General features: G+C 55.8%; 1 protein-coding gene across 1 annotated transcript in view; it reads right to left on the reverse strand.

Moving 5' to 3' along the window:
- Positions 1–20560, reverse strand: part of LOC144822056 (unconventional myosin-X-like) — a 618454-nt gene that overhangs the window by 250774 nt on the left and 347120 nt on the right. The window contains exon 20 of the mRNA XM_078679130.1: positions 1518–1632. Within this exon, the coding sequence (XP_078535256.1) occupies positions 1518–1632 (115 nt within the window). The remainder of the gene's footprint in view (positions 1–1517; positions 1633–20560) is intronic.

A 20560-nucleotide genomic window follows, 5' to 3' on the forward strand; every position in this document is an offset into this window, starting at 1 on the left:
ACACAACCCTGAGACCCGAAGCCACACCCCAAAACTCAACTCAACACTACAGCTGATAGATGCACTCTCCAACACAACCCTCGGACCCTAAGACACACCCCAAAACTCAACTCAACACTACAGCTGACAGATGCACTCTCCAACACAACCCTGAGACCCTAAGACACACCCCAAAACTCAACTCAACACTACAGCTGACAGATGCACTCTCCAACACAACCCTGAGACCCGAAGCCACACCCCAAAACTCAACTCAACACTACAGCTGATAGATGCACTCTCCAACACAACCCTCGGACCCTAAGACACACCCCAAAACTCAACTCAACACTACAGCTGACAGATGCACTCTCCAACACAACCCTGAGACCCTAAGACACACCCCAAAACTCAACTCAACACTACAGCTGATAGATGCACTCTCCAACACAACCCTAAGACCCTAAGACACACCCCAAAACTCAACTCAACACTACAGCTGATAGATGCACTCTCCAACACAACCCTAAGACCCCAAGACACACCCCAAAACTCAACTCAACACTACCGCTGATAGATGCACTCTCCAACACACCCAAAGACCCTAAACCACACCCCAAAACTCAACTCAACACTAGGGCTGACAGATGCACTCTCCAACACAACCCTAAGCCACACCCCAAAACTCATCTCAACACTAGGGCTGATAGATGCACTCTCCAACACCACCCTAAGAGCCTAAGCCACCCTCAGGTTCACCCAGACAACCTCAGGCTCACCCAGACACCCTCAGGCTCACCCAAACACCCTCAGGCTCACCCAGACATCCTCAGGCTCACCCAGACACGCTCAGGCTCACCCAGACACCCTCAGGCTCACCCAGACACCCTCAGGCTCACCCAGACACGCTCAGGCTCACCCAGACACGCTCAGGCTCACCCAGACACGCTCAGGCTCACCCAGACACCCTCAGGCTCACCCAGACACGCTCAGGCTCACCCAGACACGCTCAGGCTCACCCAGACACGCTCAGGCTCACCCAGACACCCTCAGGCTCACCCAGACACCCTCAGGCTCGCCCAGACACCCTCAGGCTCGCCCAGACACCCTCAGGCTCGCCCAGACACCCTCAGGCTCACCCAGACACCCTCAGGCTCACTCAAACACCCTTAGGCTCACCCAGACACGCTCAGGCTCACCCAGACACGCTCAGGCTCACCCAGACACGCTCAGGCTCACCCAGACACGCTCAGGCAGCTCCAGACTCTCCCAGACAGCTTCAGACTCTCCCAGACATCTCCAGAATCCCTCTTTGACTCTAGGTTATTCCCAGAAGTTTTGGCTTTCTTAGACGCGTTTGACATTTCTTTAGACTCCTTCAGGTATCCTGTGTATCCCGCTGATATCCCCAGACTCATCTGGATTTCTCCAGAAACCTCAGATTTGCCCCAGACTGCTCTGGACTTTGCCCAGCTTACCTTGGTTGTGCCCAGCTTACCTTGGTTGTGCCCAGCTTACCTTGGTTTTGCCCAGCTTACCTTGGTTTTGCCCAGCTGCCATTGCTTCTGGGTGCCCTCATAGGACTTCAGGAAGGCTCCACACTTCGCCCGGGCATCTTTGGGGTGATCCTTCGAGTCCAAGAGCATCTTGTACCTGCAAAGACACCAATATTCAGTCACCATGTGAGTGTGTGTTGTGTGAGCATGAGTGGAGCACAGGTGTGGAGTGTCTGATGAGTGGAGCTCAGGTGAGGAGTGTCCGATGAGGGGAGCACAGGTGAGGAGTGTCTGATGAGTGGAGCACAGGTGAGGAGTGTCTGATGAGTGGAGCACAGGTGAGGAGTGTGATGAGTGGAGCTCAGGTGAGGAGTGTCTGATGAGTGGCGCACAGGTGAGGAGTGTGATGAGTGGAGCACAGGTGAGGAGTGTCTGATGAGTGGAGCACAGGTGAGGAGTGTCTGATGAGTGGCGCACAGGTGAGGAGTGTGATGAGTGGAGCACAGGTGAGGAGTGTCTGATGAGTGGAGCACAGGTGAGGAGTGTGATGAGTGGAGCTCAGGCGAGGAGTGTGATGAGTGGAGCGCAGGTGAGGAGTGTCTGATTGGAGCACAGGTGAGGAGTGTGATGAGTGGAGCTCAGGTGTGGAGTGTGATGAGTGGAGCACAGGTGAGGAGTGTCTGATGAGTGGAGCTCAGGTGAGGAGTGTCTGATGAGCGGAGCACAGGTGAGGAGTGTCTGATGAGTGGAGCTCAGGCGAGGAGTGTGATGAGTGGAGCACAGGTGAGGAGTGTCTGATGAGTGGAGCACAGGTGAGGAGTGTCTGATGAGTGGAGCTCAGGTGAGGAGTGTCTGATGAGTGGAGCACAGGCGAGGAGTGTCTGATGAGCGGAGCTCAGGTGAGGAGTGTCTGATGAGCGGAGCACAGGTGAGGAGTGTCTGATGAGTGGAGCTCAGGCGAGGAGTGTGATGAGTGGAGCACAGGTGAGGAGTGTCTGATGAGTGGAGCACAGGTGAGGAGTGTCTGATGAGTGGAGCGCAGGTGAGGAGTGTCCGATGAGGGGAGCACAGGTGTGGAGTGTGATGAGTGGAGCGCAGGTGAGGAGTGTCTGATGAGTGGAGCTCAGGTGAGGAGTGTCTGATGAGCGGAGCACAGGTGAGGAGTGTCTGATGAGTGGAGCTCAGGCGAGGAGTGTGATGAGTGGAGCACAGGTGAGGAGTGTCTGATGAGTGGAGCACAGGTGAGGAGTGTGATGAGTGGAGCTCAGGCGAGGAGTGTCTGATGAGTGGAGCACAGGTGAGGAGTGTCTGATGAGTGGAGCTCAGGCGAGGAGTGTCTGATGAGTGGAGCACAGGTGAGGAGTGTCTGATGAGTGGAGCACAGGTGAGGAGTGTCTGATGAGTGGAGCACAGGTAAGGAGTGTGATGAGTGGAGCACAGGTAAGGAGTGTGATGAGTGGAGCTCAGGTGAGGAGTGTCTGATGAGTGGAGCACAGGCGAGGAGTGTGATGAGTGGAGCACAGGTGAGGAGTGTCTGATGAGTGGAGCACAGGTGAGGAGTGTGATGAGTGGAGCACAGGTGAGGAGTGTGATGAGTGGAGCACAGGTGAGGAGTGTCTGATGAGTGGAGCACAGGTGAGGAGTGTCTGATGAGTGGAGCACAGGTGAGGAGTGTGATGAGTGGAGCACAGGTGAGGAGTGTGATGAGTGGAGCACAGGCGAGGAGTGTGATGAGTGGAGCACAGGTGAGGAGTGTCTGATGAGTGGAGCACAGGTGAGGAGTGTTTGATGAGTGGAGCACGGGTGAGGAGTGTCTGATGAGTGGAGCTCAGGCGAGGAGTGTGATGAGTGGAGCTCAGGTGAGGAGAGTCTGATGAGTGGAGCGCAGGTGAGGAGAGTCTGATGAGTGGAGCTCAGGTGAGGAGTGTCTGATGAGTGGAGCTCAGGTGAGGAGTGTCTGATGAGTGGAGCTCAGGTGAGGAGTGTCTGATGAGTGGAGCACAGGTGAGGAGTGTTTGATGAGTGGAGCACGGGTGAGGAGTGTTTGATGAGTGGAGCACAGCTGAGGAGTGTCTGATGAGTGGAGCACAGGTGAGGAGTGTCTGATGAGTGGAGCACAGGTGAGGAGTGTCTGATGAGTGGAGCACAGGTGAGGAGTGTGATGAGTGGAGCACAGGTGAGGAGTGTGATGAGTGGAGCTCAGGTGAGGAGTGTCTGATGAGTGGAGCACAGGTGAGGAGTGTCTGATGAGTGGAGCACAGGTGAGGAGTGTGATGAGTGGAGCACAGGCGAGGAGTGTCTGATGAGTGGAGCACAGGTGAGGAGTGTCTGATGAGTGGAGCACAGGTGAGGAGTGTGATGAGTGGAGCACAGGTGAGGAGTGTGATGAGTGGAGCTCAGGTGAGGAGTGTCTGATGAGTGGAGCACAGGTGAGGAGTGTCTGATGAGTGGAGCACAGGTGAGGAGTGTGATGAGTGGAGTACAGGCGAGGAGTGTCTGATGAGTGGAGCACAGGTGAGGAGTGTGATGAGTGGCGCACAGGTGAGGAGTGTGATGAGTGGAGCACAGGCGAGGAGTGTGATGAGTGGAGCTCAGGTGAGGAGTGTGATGAGTGGAGCACGAGTGAGGAGTGTCTGATGAGTGGAGCACAGGTGAGGAGTGTCTGATGAGCGGAGCACAGGTGAGGAGTGTGATGAGTGGAGCACAGGTGAGGAGTGTGATGAGTGGAGCACAGGTGAGGAGTGTCTGATGAGTGGAGCACAGGTGAGGAGTGTGATGAGTGGAGCACAGGTGAGGAGTGTGATGAGTGGAGCACAGGTGAGGAGTGTGATGAGTGGAGCACAGGTGAGGAGTGTCTGATGAGTGGAGCACAGGTGAGGAGTGTCTGATGAGTGGAGCACAGGTGAGGAGTGTGATGAGTGGAGCACAGGTGAGGAGTGTGATGAGTGGAGCACAGGTGAGGAGTGTCTGATGAGTGGAGCACAGGTGAGGAGTGTCTGATGAGTGGAGCTCAGGTGAGGAGTGTCTGATGAGTGGAGCGCAGGTGAGGAGTGTCTGATGAGTGGAGCGCAGGTGAGGAGTGTGATGAGTGGAGCACAGGTGAGGAGTGTCTGATGAGTGGAGCACAGCTGAGGAGTGTCTGATGAGTGGAGCACAGCTGAGGAGTGTCTGATGAGTGGAGCACAGGTGAGGAGTGTCTGATGAGTGGAGCTCAGGTGAGGAGTGTCTGATGAGTGGAGCACAGGTGAGGAGTGTGATGAGTGGAGCACGAGTGAGGAGTGTCTGATGAGTGGAGCACAGGTGAGGAGTGTCTGATGAGCGGAGCACAGGTGAGGAGTGTGATGAGTGGAGCACAGGTGAGGAGTGTCTGATGAGTGGAGCACAGGTGAGGAGTGTGATGAGTGGAGCACAGGTGAGGAGTGTCTGATGAGTGGAGCACAGGTGAGGAGTGTGATGAGTGGAGCACAGGTGAGGAGTGTGATGAGTGGAGCACAGGTGAGGAGTGTGATGAGTGGAGCACAGGTGAGGAGTGTCTGATGAGTGGAGCACAGGTGAGGAGTGTGATGAGTGGAGCACAGGTGAGGAGTGTGATGAGTGGAGCACAGGTGAGGAGTGTCTGATGAGTGGAGCACAGGTGAGGAGTGTCTGATGAGTGGAGCTCAGGTGAGGAGTGTCTGATGAGTGGAGCTCAGGTGAGGAGTGTCTGATGAGTGGAGCACAGCTGAGGAGTGTCTGATGAGTGGAGCGCAGGTGAGGAGTGTCTGATTGGAGCACAGGTGAGGAGTGTATGATGAGTGGAGCACAGGCGAAGAGTGTCTGATGAGTGGAGCACAGGTGAGGAGTGTGATGAGTGGAGCACAGGTGAGGGGTGTGATGAGTGGAGCACAGGTGAGGAGTGTCTGATGAGTGGAGCACAGGTGAGGAGTGTGATGAGTGGAGCACAGGTGAGGAGTGTGATGAGTGGAGCACAGGCGAAGAGTGTCTGATGAGTGGAGCTCAGGTGAGGGGTGTGATGAGTGGAGCTCAGGTGAGGGGTGTGATGAGTGGAGCACAGGTGAGGAGTGTCTGATGAGTGGAGCACAGGTGAGGAGTGTCTGATGAGTGGAGCACAGGTGAGGAGTGTATGATGAGTGGAGCACAGGCGAAGAGTGTCTGATGAGTGGAGCACAGGCGAAGAGTGTCTGATGAGTGGAGCACAGGTGAGGAGTGTCTGATGAGTGGAGCACAGGTGAGGAGTGTGATGAGTGGAGCTCAGGTGAGGGGTGTGATGAGTGGAGCACAGGTGAGGAGTGTCTGATGAGTGGAGCACAGGTGAGGAGTGTGATGAGTGGAGCACAGGTGAGGAGTGTGATGAGTGGAGCACAGGTGAGGAGTGTCTGATGAGTGGAGCACAGGTGAGGAGTGTCTGATGAGTGGAGCTCAGGTGAGGAGTGTCTGATGAGTGGAGCACAGCTGAGGAGTGTCTGATGAGTGGAGCGCAGGTGAGGAGTGTCTGATTGGAGCACAGGTGAGGAGTGTATGATGAGTGGAGCACAGGCGAAGAGTGTCTGATGAGTGGAGCACAGGTGAGGAGTGTGATGAGTGGAGCACAGGTGAGGGGTGTGATGAGTGGAGCACAGGTGAGGAGTGTGATGAGTGGAGCACAGGTGAGGAGTGTGATGAGTGGAGCACAGGTGAGGAGTGTGATGAGTGGAGCACAGGCGAAGAGTGTCTGATGAGTGGAGCACAGGTGAGGAGTGTGATGAGTGGAGCTCAGGTGAGGGGTGTGATGAGTGGAGCACAGGTGAGGAGTGTCTGATGAGTGGAGCACAGGTGAGGAGTGTCTGATGAGTGGAGCACAGGTGAGGAGTGTATGATGAGTGGAGCACAGGCGAAGAGTGTCTGATGAGTGGAGCACAGGCGAAGAGTGTCTGATGAGTGGAGCACAGGTGAGGAGTGTCTGATGAGTGGAGCACAGGTGAGGAGTGTGATGAGTGGAGCTCAGGTGAGGGGTGTGATGAGTGGAGCACAGGTGAGGAGTGTCTGATGAGTGGAGCACAGGTGAGGAGTGTGATGAGTGGAGCACAGGTGAGGAGTGTGATGAGTGGAGCACAGGTGAGGAGTGTCTGATGAGTGGAGCACAGGTGAGGAGTGTCTGATGAGTGGAGCTCAGGTGAGGAGTGTCTGATGAGTGGAGCACAGCTGAGGAGTGTCTGATGAGTGGAGCGCAGGTGAGGAGTGTCTGATTGGAGCACAGGTGAGGAGTGTGATGAGTGGAGCACAGGTGAGGAGTGTGATGAGTGGAGCTCAGGTGAGGGGTGTGATGAGCGGAGCACAGGTGAGGAGTGTCTGATGAGCGGAGCACAGGTGAGGAGTGTCTGATGAGCGGAGCACAGGTGAGGAGTGTCTGATGAGCGGAGCACAGGTGAGGAGTGTATGATGAGCGGAGCACAGGTGAGGAGTGTATGATGAGTGGAGCACAGGTGAGGAGTGTGATGAGTGGAGCACAGGTGAGGAGTGTGATGAGTGGAGCACAGGTGAGGAGTGTGATGAGTGGAGCACAGGTGAGGAGTGTGATGAGTGGAGCACAGGTGAGGAGTGTGATGAGTGGAGCACAGGTGAGGAGTGTCTGATGAGTGGAGCACAGGTGAGGAGTGTGATGAGTGGAGCACAGGTGAGGAGTGTGATGAGTGGAGCACAGGTGAGGAGTGTGATGAGTGGAGCACAGGTGAGGAGTGTGATGAGTGGAGCACAGGTGTGGAGTGTGATGAGTGGAGCACAGGTGAGGAGTGTGATGAGTGGAGCACAGGTGAGGAGTGTGATGAGTGGAGCACAGCTGAGGAGTGTCTGATGAGTGGAGCTCAGGTGAGGAGTGTCTGATGAGTGGAGCACAGGTGAGGAGTGTCTGATGAGTGGAGCACAGGCGAGGAGTGTCTGATGAGTGGAGCACAGGTGAGGAGTGTCTGATGAGTGGAGCACAGGTGAGGAGTGTCTGATGAGTGGAGCTCAGGTGTGGAGTGTCTGATGAGTGGAGCACAGGCGAGGAGTGTCTGATGAGTGGAGCACAGGTGAGGAGTGTGATGAGTGGAGCACAGGTGAGGAGTGTCTGATGAGTGGAGCACAGGCGAGGAGTGTCTGATGAGTGGAGCACAGGCGAGGAGTGTGATGAGTGGAGCACAGGCGAAGAGTGTCTGATGAGTGGAGCGCAGGTGAGGAGTGTCTGATGAGTGGAGCACAGGTGAGGAGTGTCTGATGAGTGGAGCACAGGTGAGGAGTGTCTGATGAGCGGAGCACAGGTGAGGAGTGTCTGATGAGTGGAGCACAGGTGAGGAGTGTCTGATGAGTGGAGCACAGGTGAGGAGTGTCTGATGAGTGGAGCACAGGTGAGGAGTGTGATGAGTGGAGCGCAGGCGAAGAGTGTCTGATGAGTGGAGCGCAGGTGAGGAGTGTCTGATGAGTGGAGCACAGGTGAGGAGTGTCTGATGAGTGGAGCACAGGTGAGGAGTGTCTGATGAGCGGAGCACAGGTGAGGAGTGTCTGATGAGCGGAGCACAGGTGAGGAGTGTCTGATGAGTGGAGCACAGGTGAGGAGTGTCTGATGAGTGGAGCACAGGTGAGGAGTGTCTGATGAGTGGAGCACAGGTGAGGAGTGTCTGATGAGTGGAGCACAGCTGAGGAGTGTCTGATGATTGGAGCACAGGTGAGGAGTGTCTGATGAGTGGAGCACAGGTGAGGAGTGTCTGATGAGTGGAGCTCAGGTGAGGAGTGTGATGAGTGGAGCTCAGGTGAGGAGTGTCTGATGAGTGGAGCACAGGTGAGGAGTGTGATGAGTGGAGCACAGGTGAGGAGTGTGATGAGTGGAGCACAGGTGAGGAGTGTCTGATGAGTGGAGCACAGGTGAGGAGTGTCTGATGAGTGGAGCACAGCTGAGGAGTGTCTGATGATTGGAGCACAGCTGAGGAGTGTCTGATGAGTGGAGCACAGCTGAGGAGTGTCTGATGAGTGGAGCACAGGCGAAGAGTGTCTGATGAGTGGAGCACAGGTGAGGAGTGTCTGATGAGTGGAGCACAGCTGAGGAGTGTCTGATGATTGGAGCACAGGTGAGGAGTGTCTGATGAGTGGAGCTCAGGTGAGGAGTGTGATGAGTGGAGCACAGGTGAGGAGTGTATGATGAGCGGAGCACAGGTGAGGAGTGTGATGAGTGGAGCACAGGTGAGGAGTGTCTGATGAGTGGAGCACAGCTGAGGAGTGTCTGATGATTGGAGCACAGGTGAGGAGTGTCTGATGAGTGGAGCTCAGGTGAGGAGTGTGATGAGTGGAGCACAGGTGAGGAGTGTATGATGAGCGGAGCACAGGTGAGGAGTGTGATGAGTGGAGCACAGGTGAGGGGTGTCTGATGAGTGGAGCACAGGTGAGGAGTGTGATGAGTGGAGCACAGGTGAGGAGTGTCTGATGATTGGAGCACAGGTGAGGAGTGTCTGATGAGTGGAGCACAGGTGAGGAGTGTCTGATGAGTGGCGCACAGGTGAGGAGTGTGATGAGTGGAGCACAGGTGAGGAGTGTGATGAGTGGAGCACAGGTGAGGAGTGTGATGAGTGGAGCACAGGTGTGGAGTGTGATGAGTGGAGCACAGGTGAGGAGTGTGATGAGTGGAGCACAGGTGTGGAGTGTCTGATGAGCGGAGCACAGGTGAGGAGTGTCTGATGAGTGGCGCACAGGTGAGGAGTGTGATGAGTGGAGCACAGGTGAGGGGTGTCTGATGAGTGGAGCACAGGTGAGGAGTGTCTGATGAGTGGAGCACAGGTGAGGAGTGTCTGATGAGTGGAGCACAGGTGAGGAGTGTCTGATGAGTGGAGCACAGGTGAGGAGTGTGATGAGTGGAGCACAGGTGAGGAGTGTATGATGAGCGGAGCACAGGTGAGGAGTGTGATGAGTGGAGCACAGGTGAGGGGTGTCTGATGAGTGGAGCACAGGTGAGGAGTGTCTGATGAGTGGAGCACAGGTGAGGAGTGTCTGATGAGCGGAGCACAGGTGAGGAGTGTCTGATGAGTGGAGCACAGGTGAGGAGTGTGATGAGCGGAGCACAGGTGAGGAGTGTCTGATGAGTGGCGCACAGGTGAGGAGTGTGATGAGTGGAGCACAGGTGAGGAGTGTGATGAGTGGAGCACAGGTGTGGAGTGTGATGAGTGGAGCACAGGTGAGGAGTGTGATGAGTGGAGCACAGGTGTGGAGTGTCTGATGAGCGGAGCACAGGCGAGGAGTGTCTGATGAGCGGAGCACAGGTGAGGAGTGTCTGATGAGCGGAGCACAGGTGAGGAGTGTGATGAGTGGAGCACAGGTGAGGAGTGTGATGAGTGGAGCACAGCTGAGGAGTGTCTGATGAGTGGAGCTCAGGTGAGGAGTGTGATGAGTGGAGCACAGCTGAGGAGTGTCTGATGAGTGGAGCACAGCTGAGGAGTGTCTGATGAGTGGAGCACAGGTGATGAGTGTGATGAGTGGAGCACAGCTGAGGAGTGTCTGATGAGTGGAGCACAGCTGAGGAGTGTCTGATGAGTGGAGCACAGGTGAGGAGTGTGATGAGTGGAGCACAGGTGTGGAGTGTCTGATGAGCGGAGCACAGGCGAGGAGTGTCTGATGAGCGGAGCACAGGTGAGGAGTGTCTGATGAGCGGAGCACAGGTGAGGAGTGTGATGAGTGGAGCACAGGTGAGGAGTGTGATGAGTGGAGCTCAGGTGAGGAGTGTCTGATGAGTGGAGCACAGGTGAGGAGTGTCTGATGAGTGGAGCACAGGCGAGGAGTGTCTGATGAGTGGAGCACAGGTGAGGAGTGTCTGATGAGTGGAGCACAGGTGAGGAGTGTCTGATGAGTGGAGCTCAGGTGTGGAGTGTGATGAGTGGAGCACAGGCGAGGAGTGTCTGATGAGTGGAGCACAGGTGAGGAGTGTGATGAGTGGAGCACAGGTGAGGAGTGTCTGATGAGTGGAGCACAGGCGAGGAGTGTCTGATGAGTGGAGCACAGGCGAGGAGTGTCTGCTGAGTGGAGCACAGGCGAGGAGTGTGATGAGTGGAGCACAGGCGAAGAGTGTCTGATGAGTGGAGCGCAGGTGAGGAGTGTCTGATGAGCGGAGCGCAGGTGAGGAGTGTCTGATGAGCGGAGCACAGGTGAGGAGTGTCTGATGAGTGGAGCACAGGTGAGGAGTGTCTGATGAGCGGAGCACAGGTGAGGAGTGTCTGATGAGTGGAGCACAGGTGAGGAGTGTCTGATGAGTGGAGCACAGGTGAGGAGTGTGATGAGTGGAGCGCAGGCGAAGAGTGTCTGATGAGTGGAGCACAGGTGAGGAGTGTGATGAGTGGAGCACAGGTGAGGGGTGTCTGATGAGTGGAGCACAGGTGAGGAGTGTGATGAGTGGAGCGCAGCTGAGGAGTGTCTGATGAGTGGAGCTCAGATGAGGAGTGTCTGATGAGTGGAGCGCAGGTGAGGAGTGTCTGATGAGTGGAGCACAGGTGAGGAGTGTCTGATGAGTGGCGCACAGGTGAGGAGTGTGATGAGTGGAGCACAGGTGAGGAGTGTATGATGAGCGGAGCACAGGTGAGGAGTGTGATGAGTGGAGCACAGGTGAGGGGTGTCTGATGAGTGGAGCACAGGTGAGGAGTGTCTGATGAGTGGAGCACAGGTGAGGAGTGTCTGATGAGCGGAGCACAGGTGAGGAGTGTCTGATGAGTGGCGCACAGGTGAGGAGTGTGATGAGTGGAGCACAGGTGAGGAGTGTATGATGAGTGGAGCACAGGTGAGGAGTGTGATGAGTGGAGCACAGGTGAGGGGTGTCTGATGAGTGGAGCACAGGTGAGGAGTGTCTGATGAGTGGAGCACAGGTGAGGAGTGTCTGATGAGTGGAGCACAGGTGAGGAGTGTCTGATGAGTGGAGCACAGGTGAGGAGTGTCTGATGAGTGGAGCTCAGGTGAGGAGTGTCTGATGAGTGGAGCACAGCTGAGGAGTGTCTGATGAGTGGAGCACAGGTGAGGAGTGTCTGATTGGAGCACAGGTGAGGAGTGTGATGAGTGGAGCACAGGTGAGGAGTGTGATGAGTGGAGCTCAGGTGAGGGGTGTGATGAGTGGAGCGCAGGTGAGGAGTGTCTGATGAGTGGAGCACAGGTGAGGAGTGTCTGATGAGTGGAGCACAGGTGAGGAGTGTCTGATGAGTGGAGCACAGGTGAGGAGTGTCTGATGAGTGGAGCACAGGTGAGGAGTGTGATGAGTGGAGCTCAGATGAGGAGTGTCTGATGAGTGGAGCACGGGTGAGGAGTGTGATGAGTGGAGAACAGGTGAGGAGTGTCTGATGAGTGGAGCACAGCTGAGGAGTGTCTGATGAGTGGAGCACAGGTGAGGAGTGTCTGATGAGTGGAGCACAGGCGAGGAGTGTCTGATGAGTGGAGCACAGGTGAGGAGTGTCTGATGAGTGGAGCACAGGCGAGGAGTGTCTGATGAGTGGAGCACAGGTGAGGAGTGTGATGATTGGAGCACAGGTGAGGAGTGTCTGATTGGAGCACAGGTGAGGAGTGTGATGAGTGGAGCACAGGTGAGGAGTGTGATGAGTGGAGCACAGGTGAGGAGTGTGATGAGTGGAGCACAGGTGAGGAGTGTCTGATGAGTGGAGCACAGGTGAGGAGTGTCTGATGAGCGGAGCACAGGTGAGGAGTGTCTGATGAGTGGAGCACAGGTGAGGAGTGTGATGAGTGGAGCACAGGTGAGGAGTGTCTGATGAGTGGAGCACAGGTGAGGAGTGTGATGAGTGGAGCGCAGGTGAGGAGTGTCTGATTGGAGCACAGGTGAGGAGTGTGATGAGTGGAGCACAGGTGAGGAGTGTGATGAGTGGAGCACAGGCGAGGAGTGTCTGATGAGTGGAGCACAGGCGAGGAGTGTCTGATGAGTGGAGCACAGGTGAGGAGTGTGATGATTGGAGCACAGGTGAGGAGTGTCTGATTGGAGCACAGGTGAGGAGTGTGATGAGTGGAGCACAGGTGAGGAGTGTGATGAGTGGAGCACAGGTGAGGAGTGTGATGAGTGGAGCACAGGTGAGGAGTGTCTGATGAGTGGAGCACAGGTGAGGAGTGTCTGATGAGCGGAGCACAGGTGAGGAGTGTCTGATGAGTGGAGCACAGGTGAGGAGTGTGATGAGTGGAGCACAGGTGAGGAGTGTCTGATGAGTGGAGCACAGGTGAGGAGTGTGATGAGTGGAGCGCAGGTGAGGAGTGTCTGATTGGAGCACAGGTGAGGAGTGTGATGAGTGGAGCACAGGTGAGGAGTGTGATGAGTGGAGCTCAGGTGAGGGGTGTGATGAGTGGAGCACAGGTGAGGAGTGTTTGATGAGTGGAGCATAGGTGAGGAGTGTCTGATGAGTGGAGCACAGGTGAGGAGTGTCTGATGAGTGGAGCACAGGTGAGGAGTGTCTGATGATTGGAGCACAGGTGAGGAGTGTCTGATGAGTGGAGCACAGGTGAGGAGTGTCTGATGAGTGGAGCACAGGTGAGGAGTGTCTGATGAGCGGAGCACAGGTGAGGAGTGTCTGATGAATGGCGCACAGGTGAGGAGTGTGATGAGCGGAGCACAGGTGAGGAGTGTGATGAGTGGAGCACAGGTGAGGGGTGTCTGATGAGTGGAGCACAGGTGAGGAGTGTCTGATGAGTGGAGCACAGGTGAGGAGTGTCTGATGAGCGGAGCACAGGTGAGGAGTGTCTGATGAGCGGAGCACAGGTGAGGAGTGTCTGATGAGTGGAGCACAGGTGAGGAGTGTGATGGGCGGAGCACAGGTGAGGAGTGTCTGATGAGTGGCGCACAGGTGAGGAGTGTGATGAGTGGAGCACAGGTGAGGAGTGTCTGATGAGTGGAGCTCAGGTGAGGAGTGTCTGATGAGCGGAGCACAGGTGAGGAGTGTCTGATGAGTGGCGCACAGGTGAGGAGTGTGATGAGTGGAGCACAGGTGAGGAGTGTGATGAGTGGAGCACAGGTGAGGAGTGTGATGAGTGGAGCTCAGGTGAGGAGTCTGATGAGTGGCGCACAGGTGAGGAGTGTGATGAGTGGAGCACAGGTGAGGGGTGTCTGATGAGTGGAGCACAGGTGAGGAGTGTATGATGAGTGGAGCACAGGTGAGGAGTGTGATGAGTGGAGCACAGGTGAGGAGTGTGATGAGTGGAGCACAGGTGAGGAGTGTGATGAGTGGAGCACAGGTGAGGAGTGTATGATGAGCGGAGCACAGGTGAGGAGTGTGATGAGTGGAGCACAGGTGAGGGGTGTCTGATGAGTGGCGCACAGGTGAGGAGTGTGATGAGTGGAGCACAGGTGAGGAGTGTATGATGAGCGGAGCACAGGTGAGGAGTGTCTGATGATTGGAGCACAGGTGAGGAGTGTCTGATGAGTGGAGCTCAGGTGAGGAGTGTGATGAGTGGAGCACAGGTGAGGAGTGTATGATGAGCGGAGCACAGGTGAGGAGTGTGATGAGTGGAGCACAGGTGAGGGGTGTCTGATGAGTGGAGCACAGGCGAAGAGTGTCTGATGAGTGGAGCACAGGCGAAGAGTGTCTGATGAGTGGAGCACAGGTGAGGAGTGTCTGATGAGTGGAGCACAGCTGAGGAGTGTCTGATGATTGGGGCACAGGTGAGGAGTGTCTGATGAGTGGAGCACAGGTGAGGAGTGTCTGATGAGCGGAGCACAGGTGAGGAGTGTCTGATGAGTGGAGCTCAGGTGTGGAGTGTCTGATGAGTGGAGCACAGGCGAGGAGTGTCTGATGAGTGGAGCACAGGTGAGGAGTGTCTCATGAGTGGAGCTCAGGTGAGGAGTGTCTGATGAGTGGAGCACAGGTGAGGAGTGTCTCATGAGTGGAGCTCAGGTGAGGAGTGTCTCATGAGCGGAGCTCAGGTGAGGAGTGTCTGATGAGTGGCGCACAGGTGAGGAGTGTGATGAGTGGAGCACAGGTGAGGGGTGTCTGATGAGTGGAGCACAGGTGAGGAGTGTATGATGAGTGGAGCACAGGTGAGGAGTGTGATGAGTGGAGCACAGGTGAGGAGTGTGATGAGTGGAGCACAGGTGAGGAGTGTGATGAGTGGAGCACAGGTGAGGAGTGTCTGATGAGTGGAGCACAGGTGAGGAGTGTATGATGAGTGGAGCACAGGTGAGGAGTGTGATGAGTGGAGCACAGGTGAGGGGTGTCTGATGAGTGGAGCACAGGTGAGGAGTGTCTGATGAGTGGAGCACAGGTGAGGAGTGTCTGATGAGTGGAGCACAGGTGAGGAGTGTCTGATGAGCGGAGCACAGGTGAGGAGTGTCTGATGAGTGGCGCACAGGTGAGGAGTGTGATGAGTGGAGCACAGGTGAGGAGTGTATGATGAGCGGAGCACAGGTGAGGAGTGTCTGATGATTGGAGCACAGGTGAGGAGTGTCTGATGAGTGGAGCACAGGTGAGGAGTGTCTGATGAGTGGAGCACAGGTGAGGAGTGTGATGAGTGGAGCACAGGTGAGGAGTGTGATGATAGGAGCACAGGTGAGGAGTGTGATGATAGGAGCACAGGTGAGGAGTGTCTGATGAGTGGAGCGCAGGTGAGGAGTGTGATGAGTGGAGCACAGGTGAGGAGTGTGATGATAGGAGCACAGGTGAGGAGTGTGATGATAGGAGCACAGGTGAGGAGTGTCTGATGAGTGGAGCGCAGGTGAGGAGTGTCTGATGAGTGGAGCACAGGTGAGGAGTGTCTGATGAGTGGAGCACAGGTGAGGAGTGTGATGAGTGGAGCACAGGTGAGGAGTGTCTGATGAGTGGAGCACAGGTGAGGAGTGTGATGAGTGGAGCACAGGTGAGGAGTGTGATGAGTGGAGCACAGGTGAGGAGTGTCTGATGAGTGGAGCACAGGTGAGGAGTGTGATGAGTGGAGAACAGGTGAGGAGTGTCTGATGAGTGGAGCACAGCTGAGGAGTGTCTGATGAGTGGAGCACAGGCGAGGAGTGTCTGATGAGTGGAGCACAGGTGAGGAGTATGATGAGTGGAGCACAGGTGAGGAGTGTGATGAGTGGAGCGCAGGTGAGGAGTGTCTGATTGGAGCACAGGTGAGGAGTGTGATGAGTGGAGCACAGGTGAGGAGTGTGATGAGTGGAGCACAGGTGAGGAGTGTCTGATGAGTGGAGCACAGGTGAGGAGTGTCTGATGAGTGGAGCACAGGCGAGGAGTGTCTGATGAGTGGAGCACAGGCGAGGAGTGTCTGATGAGTGGAGCACAGGTGAGGAGTGTCTGATGAGCGGAGCACAGGTGAGGAGTGTCTGATGAGTGGAGCACAGGTGAGGAGTGTGATGAGTGGAGCACAGGTGAGGAGTGTCTGATGAGTGGAGCACAGGTGAGGAGTGTGATGAGTGGAGCGCAGGTGAGGAGTGTCTGATTGGAGCACAGGTGAGGAGTGTGATGAGTGGAGCACAGGTGAGGAGTGTGATGAGTGGAGCTCAGGTGAGGGGTGTGATGAGTGGAGCTCAGGTGAGGGGTGTGATGAGTGGAGCGCAGGTGAGGAGTGTCTGATGAGTGGAGCACAGGTGAGGAGTGTTTGATGAGTGGAGCATAGGTGAGGAGTGTCTGATGAGTGGAGCACAGGTGAGGAGTGTCTGATGAGTGGAGCACAGGTGAGGAGTGTGATGAGTGGAGCACAGGCGAGGAGTGTGATGAGTGGAGCACAGGTGAGGAATGTGATGAGTGGAGCACAGGTGAGGAGTGTGATGAGTGGAGCACAGGTGAGGAGTGTGATGAGTGGAGCACAGGTGAGGAGTGTGATGATAGGAGCACAGGTGAGGAGTGTGATGATAGGAGCACAGGTGAGGAGTGTCTGATGAGTGGAGCACAGGTGAGGAGTGTCTGATGAGTGGAGCACAGGTGAGGAGTGTGATGAGTGGAGCACAGGTGAGGAGTGTGATGAGTGGAGCACAGGTGAGGAGTGTCTGATGAGTGGAGCACAGGTGAGGAGTGTCTGATGAGTGGAGCACAGGTGAGGGGTGTGATGAGTGGAGCGCAGGTGAGGAGTGTCTGATGAGTGGAGCACAGGTGAGGAGTGTCTGATGAGTGGAGCACAGGTGAGGAGTGTCTGATGAGTGGAGCACAGGTGAGGAGTGTGATGATAGGAGCACAGGTGAGGAGTGTCTGATGAGTGGAGCACAGGTGAGGAGTGTGATGAGTGGAGCACAGGTGAGGAGTGTCTGATGAGTGGAGCACAGGTGAGGAGTGTGATGAGTGGAGCACAGGTGAGGAGTGTCTGATGAGTGGAGCACAGGTGAGGAGTGTCTGATGAGTGGAGCGCAGGTGAGGAGTGTCTGATGAGTGGAGCGCAGGTGAGGAGTGTCTGATGAGTGGAGCACAGGTGAGGGGTGTGATGAGTGGAGCGCAGGTGAGGAGTGTCTGATGAGTGGAGCACAGGTGAGGAGTGTCTGATGAGTGGAGCACAGGTGAGGAGTGTCTGATGAGTGGAGCACAGGTGAGGAGTGTCTGATGAGTGGAGCACAGGTGAGGAGTGTCTGATGAGCGGAGCACAGGTGAGGAGTGTCTGATGAGCGGAGCACAGGTGAGGAGTGTCTGATGAGTGGAGCACAGGTGAGGAGTGTTTGATGAGTGGAGCATAGGTGAGGAGTGTCTGATGAGTGGAGCACAGGTGAGGAGTGTCTGATGAGTGGAGCACAGGTGAGGAGTGTGATGAGTGGAGCACAGGCGAGGAGTGTGATGAGTGGAGCACAGGTGAGGAGTGTCTGATGAGTGGAGCACAGGCGAGGAGTGTCTGATGAGTGGAGCACAGGCGAGGAGTGTCTGATGAGTGGAGCACAGGCGAGGAGTGTCTGATGAGTGGAGCACAGGCGAGGAGTGTCTGATGAGTGGAGCACAGGCGAGGAGTGTCTGATGAGCGGAGCACAGGTGAGGAGTGTCTGATGAGCGGAGCACAGGTGAGGAGTGTCTGATGAGTGGAGCACAGGTGAGGAGTGTGATGAGTGGAGCACAGGTGAGGAGTGTCTGATGAGTGGAGCACAGGTGAGGAGTGTCTGATGAGTGGAGCACAGGTGAGGAGTGTCTGATGAGTGGAGCACAGGTGAGGAGTGTCTGATGAGTGGAGCACAGGTGAGGAGTGTGATGAGTGGAGCTCAGATGAGGAGTGTCTGATGAGCGGAGCACAGGTGAGGAGTGTCTGATGAGCGGAGCACAGGTGAGGAGTGTCTGATGAGTGGAGCACAGGTGAGGAGTGTGATGAGTGGAGCTCAGGTGAGGAGTGTCTGATGAGTGGAGCTCAGGTGAGGAGTGTCTGATGAGTGGAGCTCAGGTGAGGAGTGTCTGATTAGTGGAGCACAGGTGAGGAGTGTGATGAGTGGAGCACAGGTGAGGAGTGTCTGATGAGTGGAGCACAGGTGAGGAGTGTGATGAGTGGAGCTCAGATGAGGAGTCTGATGAGTGGAGCTCAGGTGTGGAGTGTCTGATGAGTGGAGCACAGGTGAGGAGTGTGATGAGTGGAGCTCAGGTGTGGAGTGTCTGATGAGTGGAGCACAGGCGAGGAGTGTCTGATGAGTGGAGCACAGGTGAGGAGTGTGATGAGTGGAGCACAGGTGAGGAGTGTGATGAGTGGAGCACAGGTGAGGAGTGTCTGATGAGTGGAGCACAGGTGAGGAGTGTGTGATGAGTGGAGCACAGGTGAGGAGTGTGATGAGTGGAGCACAGGTGAGGAGTGTCTGATGAGTGGAGCACAGGTGAGGAGTGTCTGATGAGTGGAGCACAGGTGAGGAGTGTGATGAGTGGAGCACAGGTGAGGAGTGTCTGATGAGTGGAGCACAGGTGAGGAGTGTGATGAGTGGAGCACAGGTGAGGAGTGTCTGATGAGTGGAGCACAGCTGAGGAGTGTCTGATGAGTGGAGCACAGATGAGGAGTGTCTGATGAGTGGAGCACAGGTGAGGAGTGTCTGATGAGTGGCGCACAGGTGAGGAGTGTGATGAGTGGAGCACAGGTGAGGAGTGTCCGAGGAGGGGAGCACAGGTGAGGAGTGTGATGAGTGGCGCACAGGTGAGGAGTGTGATGAGTGGAGCACAGGTGAGGAGTGTCTGATGAGTGGAGCACAGGTGAGGAGTGTCTGATGAGTGGAGCACAGGTGAGGAGTGTCTGATGAGTGGAGCACAGGTGAGGAGTGTGATGAGTGGAGCTCAGGTGAGGGGTGTGATGAGTGGAGCGCAGCTGAGGAGTGTCTGATGAGTGGAGCACAGGTGAGGAGTGTCTGATGAGTGGAGCACAGGTGAGGAGTGTCTGATGAGTGGAGCACAGGTGAGGAGTGTGATGAGTGGAGCTCAGGTGAGGGGTGTGATGAGTGGAGCACAGGTGAGGAGTGTCTGATGAGTGGAGCACAGGTGAGGAGTGTCCGATGAGTGGAGCACAGGTGAGGAGTGTGATGAGTGGAGCACAGGTGAGGAGTGTGATGAGTGGAGCACAGGCGAGGAGTGTCTGATGAGTGGAGCACAGGTGAGGAGTGTCTGATGAGCGGAGCACAGGTGAGGAGTGTCTGATGAGTGGAGCACAGGTGAGGAGTGTCTGATGAGTGGAGCACAGGTGAGGAGTGTCTGATGAGTGGAGCTCAGGTGAGGAGTGTGATGAGTGGAGCTCAGGTGAGGAGTGTCTGATTAGTGGAGCACAGGTGAGGAGTGTGATGAGTGGAGCACAGGTGAGGAGTGTCTGATGAGTGGAGCACAGCTGAGGAGTGTCTGATGAGTGGAGCTCAGGTGAGGAGTGTCTGATGAGTGGAGCTCAGGTGAGGAGTGTCTGATTAGTGGAGCACAGGTGAGGAGTGTGATGAGTGGAGCTCAGGTGAGGAGTGTCTGATGAGTGGAGCACAGGTGAGGAGTGTGATGAGTGGAGCACAGGTGAGGAGTGTCTGATGAGTGGAGCACAGGTGAGGAGTGTGATGAGTGGAGCTCAGATGAGGAGTCTGATGAGTGGAGCTCAGGTGTGGAGTGTCTGATGAGTGGAGCACAGGTGAGGAGTGTGATGAGTGGAGCTCAGGTGTGGAGTGTCTGATGAGTGGAGCACAGGCGAGGAGTGTCTGATGAGTGGAGCACAGGTGAGGAGTGTGATGAGTGGAGCACAGGTGAGGAGTGTCTGATGAGTGGAGCACAGGTGAGGAGTGTCTGATGAGTGGAGCACAGCTGAGGAGTGTCTGATGAGTGGAGCACAGATGAGGAGTGTCTGATGAGTGGAGCACAGGTGAGGAGTGTCTGATGAGTGGCGCACAGGTGAGGAGTGTGATGAGTGGAGCACAGGTGAGGAGTGTCCGAGGAGGGGAGCACAGGTGAGGAGTGTGATGAGTGGCGCACAGGTGAGGAGTGTGATGAGTGGAGCACAGGTGAGGAGTGTCTGATGAGTGGAGCACAGGTGAGGAGTGTCTGATGAGTGGAGCACAGGTGAGGAGTGTCTGATGAGTGGAGCACAGGTGAGGAGTGTGATGAGTGGAGCTCAGGTGAGGGGTGTGATGAGTGGAGCGCAGCTGAGGAGTGTCTGATGAGTGGAGCTCAGATGAGGAGTGTCTGATGAGTGGAGCTCAGGTGAGGAGTGTCTGATGAGTGGAGCACAGGCGAGGAGTGTCTGATGAGTGGAGCACAGCTGAGGAGTGTGATGAGTGGAGCTCAGGTGAGGAGTGTCTGATGAGTGGAGCACAGGTGAGGAGTGTCTGATGAGTGGAGCACAGGTGAGGAGTGTCTGATGAGTGGAGCACAGGTGAGGAGTGTCTGATGAGTGGAGCACAGGTGAGGAGTGTCTGATGAGTGGAGCACAGGTGAGGAGTGTGATGAGTGGAGCACAGGTGAGTAGTGTCTGATGAGTGGAGCACAGGTGAGGAGTGTCTGATGAGTGGAGCTCAGGTGAGGAGTGTCTGATGAGTGGAGCTCAGGTGAGGAGTGTCTGATGAGTGGAGCTCAGGTGAGGAGTGTCTGATGAGTGGAGCTCAGGTGAGGAGTGTCTGATTAGTGGAGCACAGGTGAGGAGTGTGATGAGTGGAGCACAGGTGAGGAGTGTCTGATGAGTGGAGCACAGGTGAGGAGTGTGATGAGTGGAGCTCAGATGAGGAG

This window comes from Lissotriton helveticus, chromosome 3_1, assembly GCF_964261635.1.
Source record: "Lissotriton helveticus chromosome 3_1, aLisHel1.1, whole genome shotgun sequence".
NCBI lineage: Eukaryota > Metazoa > Chordata > Amphibia > Caudata > Salamandridae > Lissotriton > Lissotriton helveticus.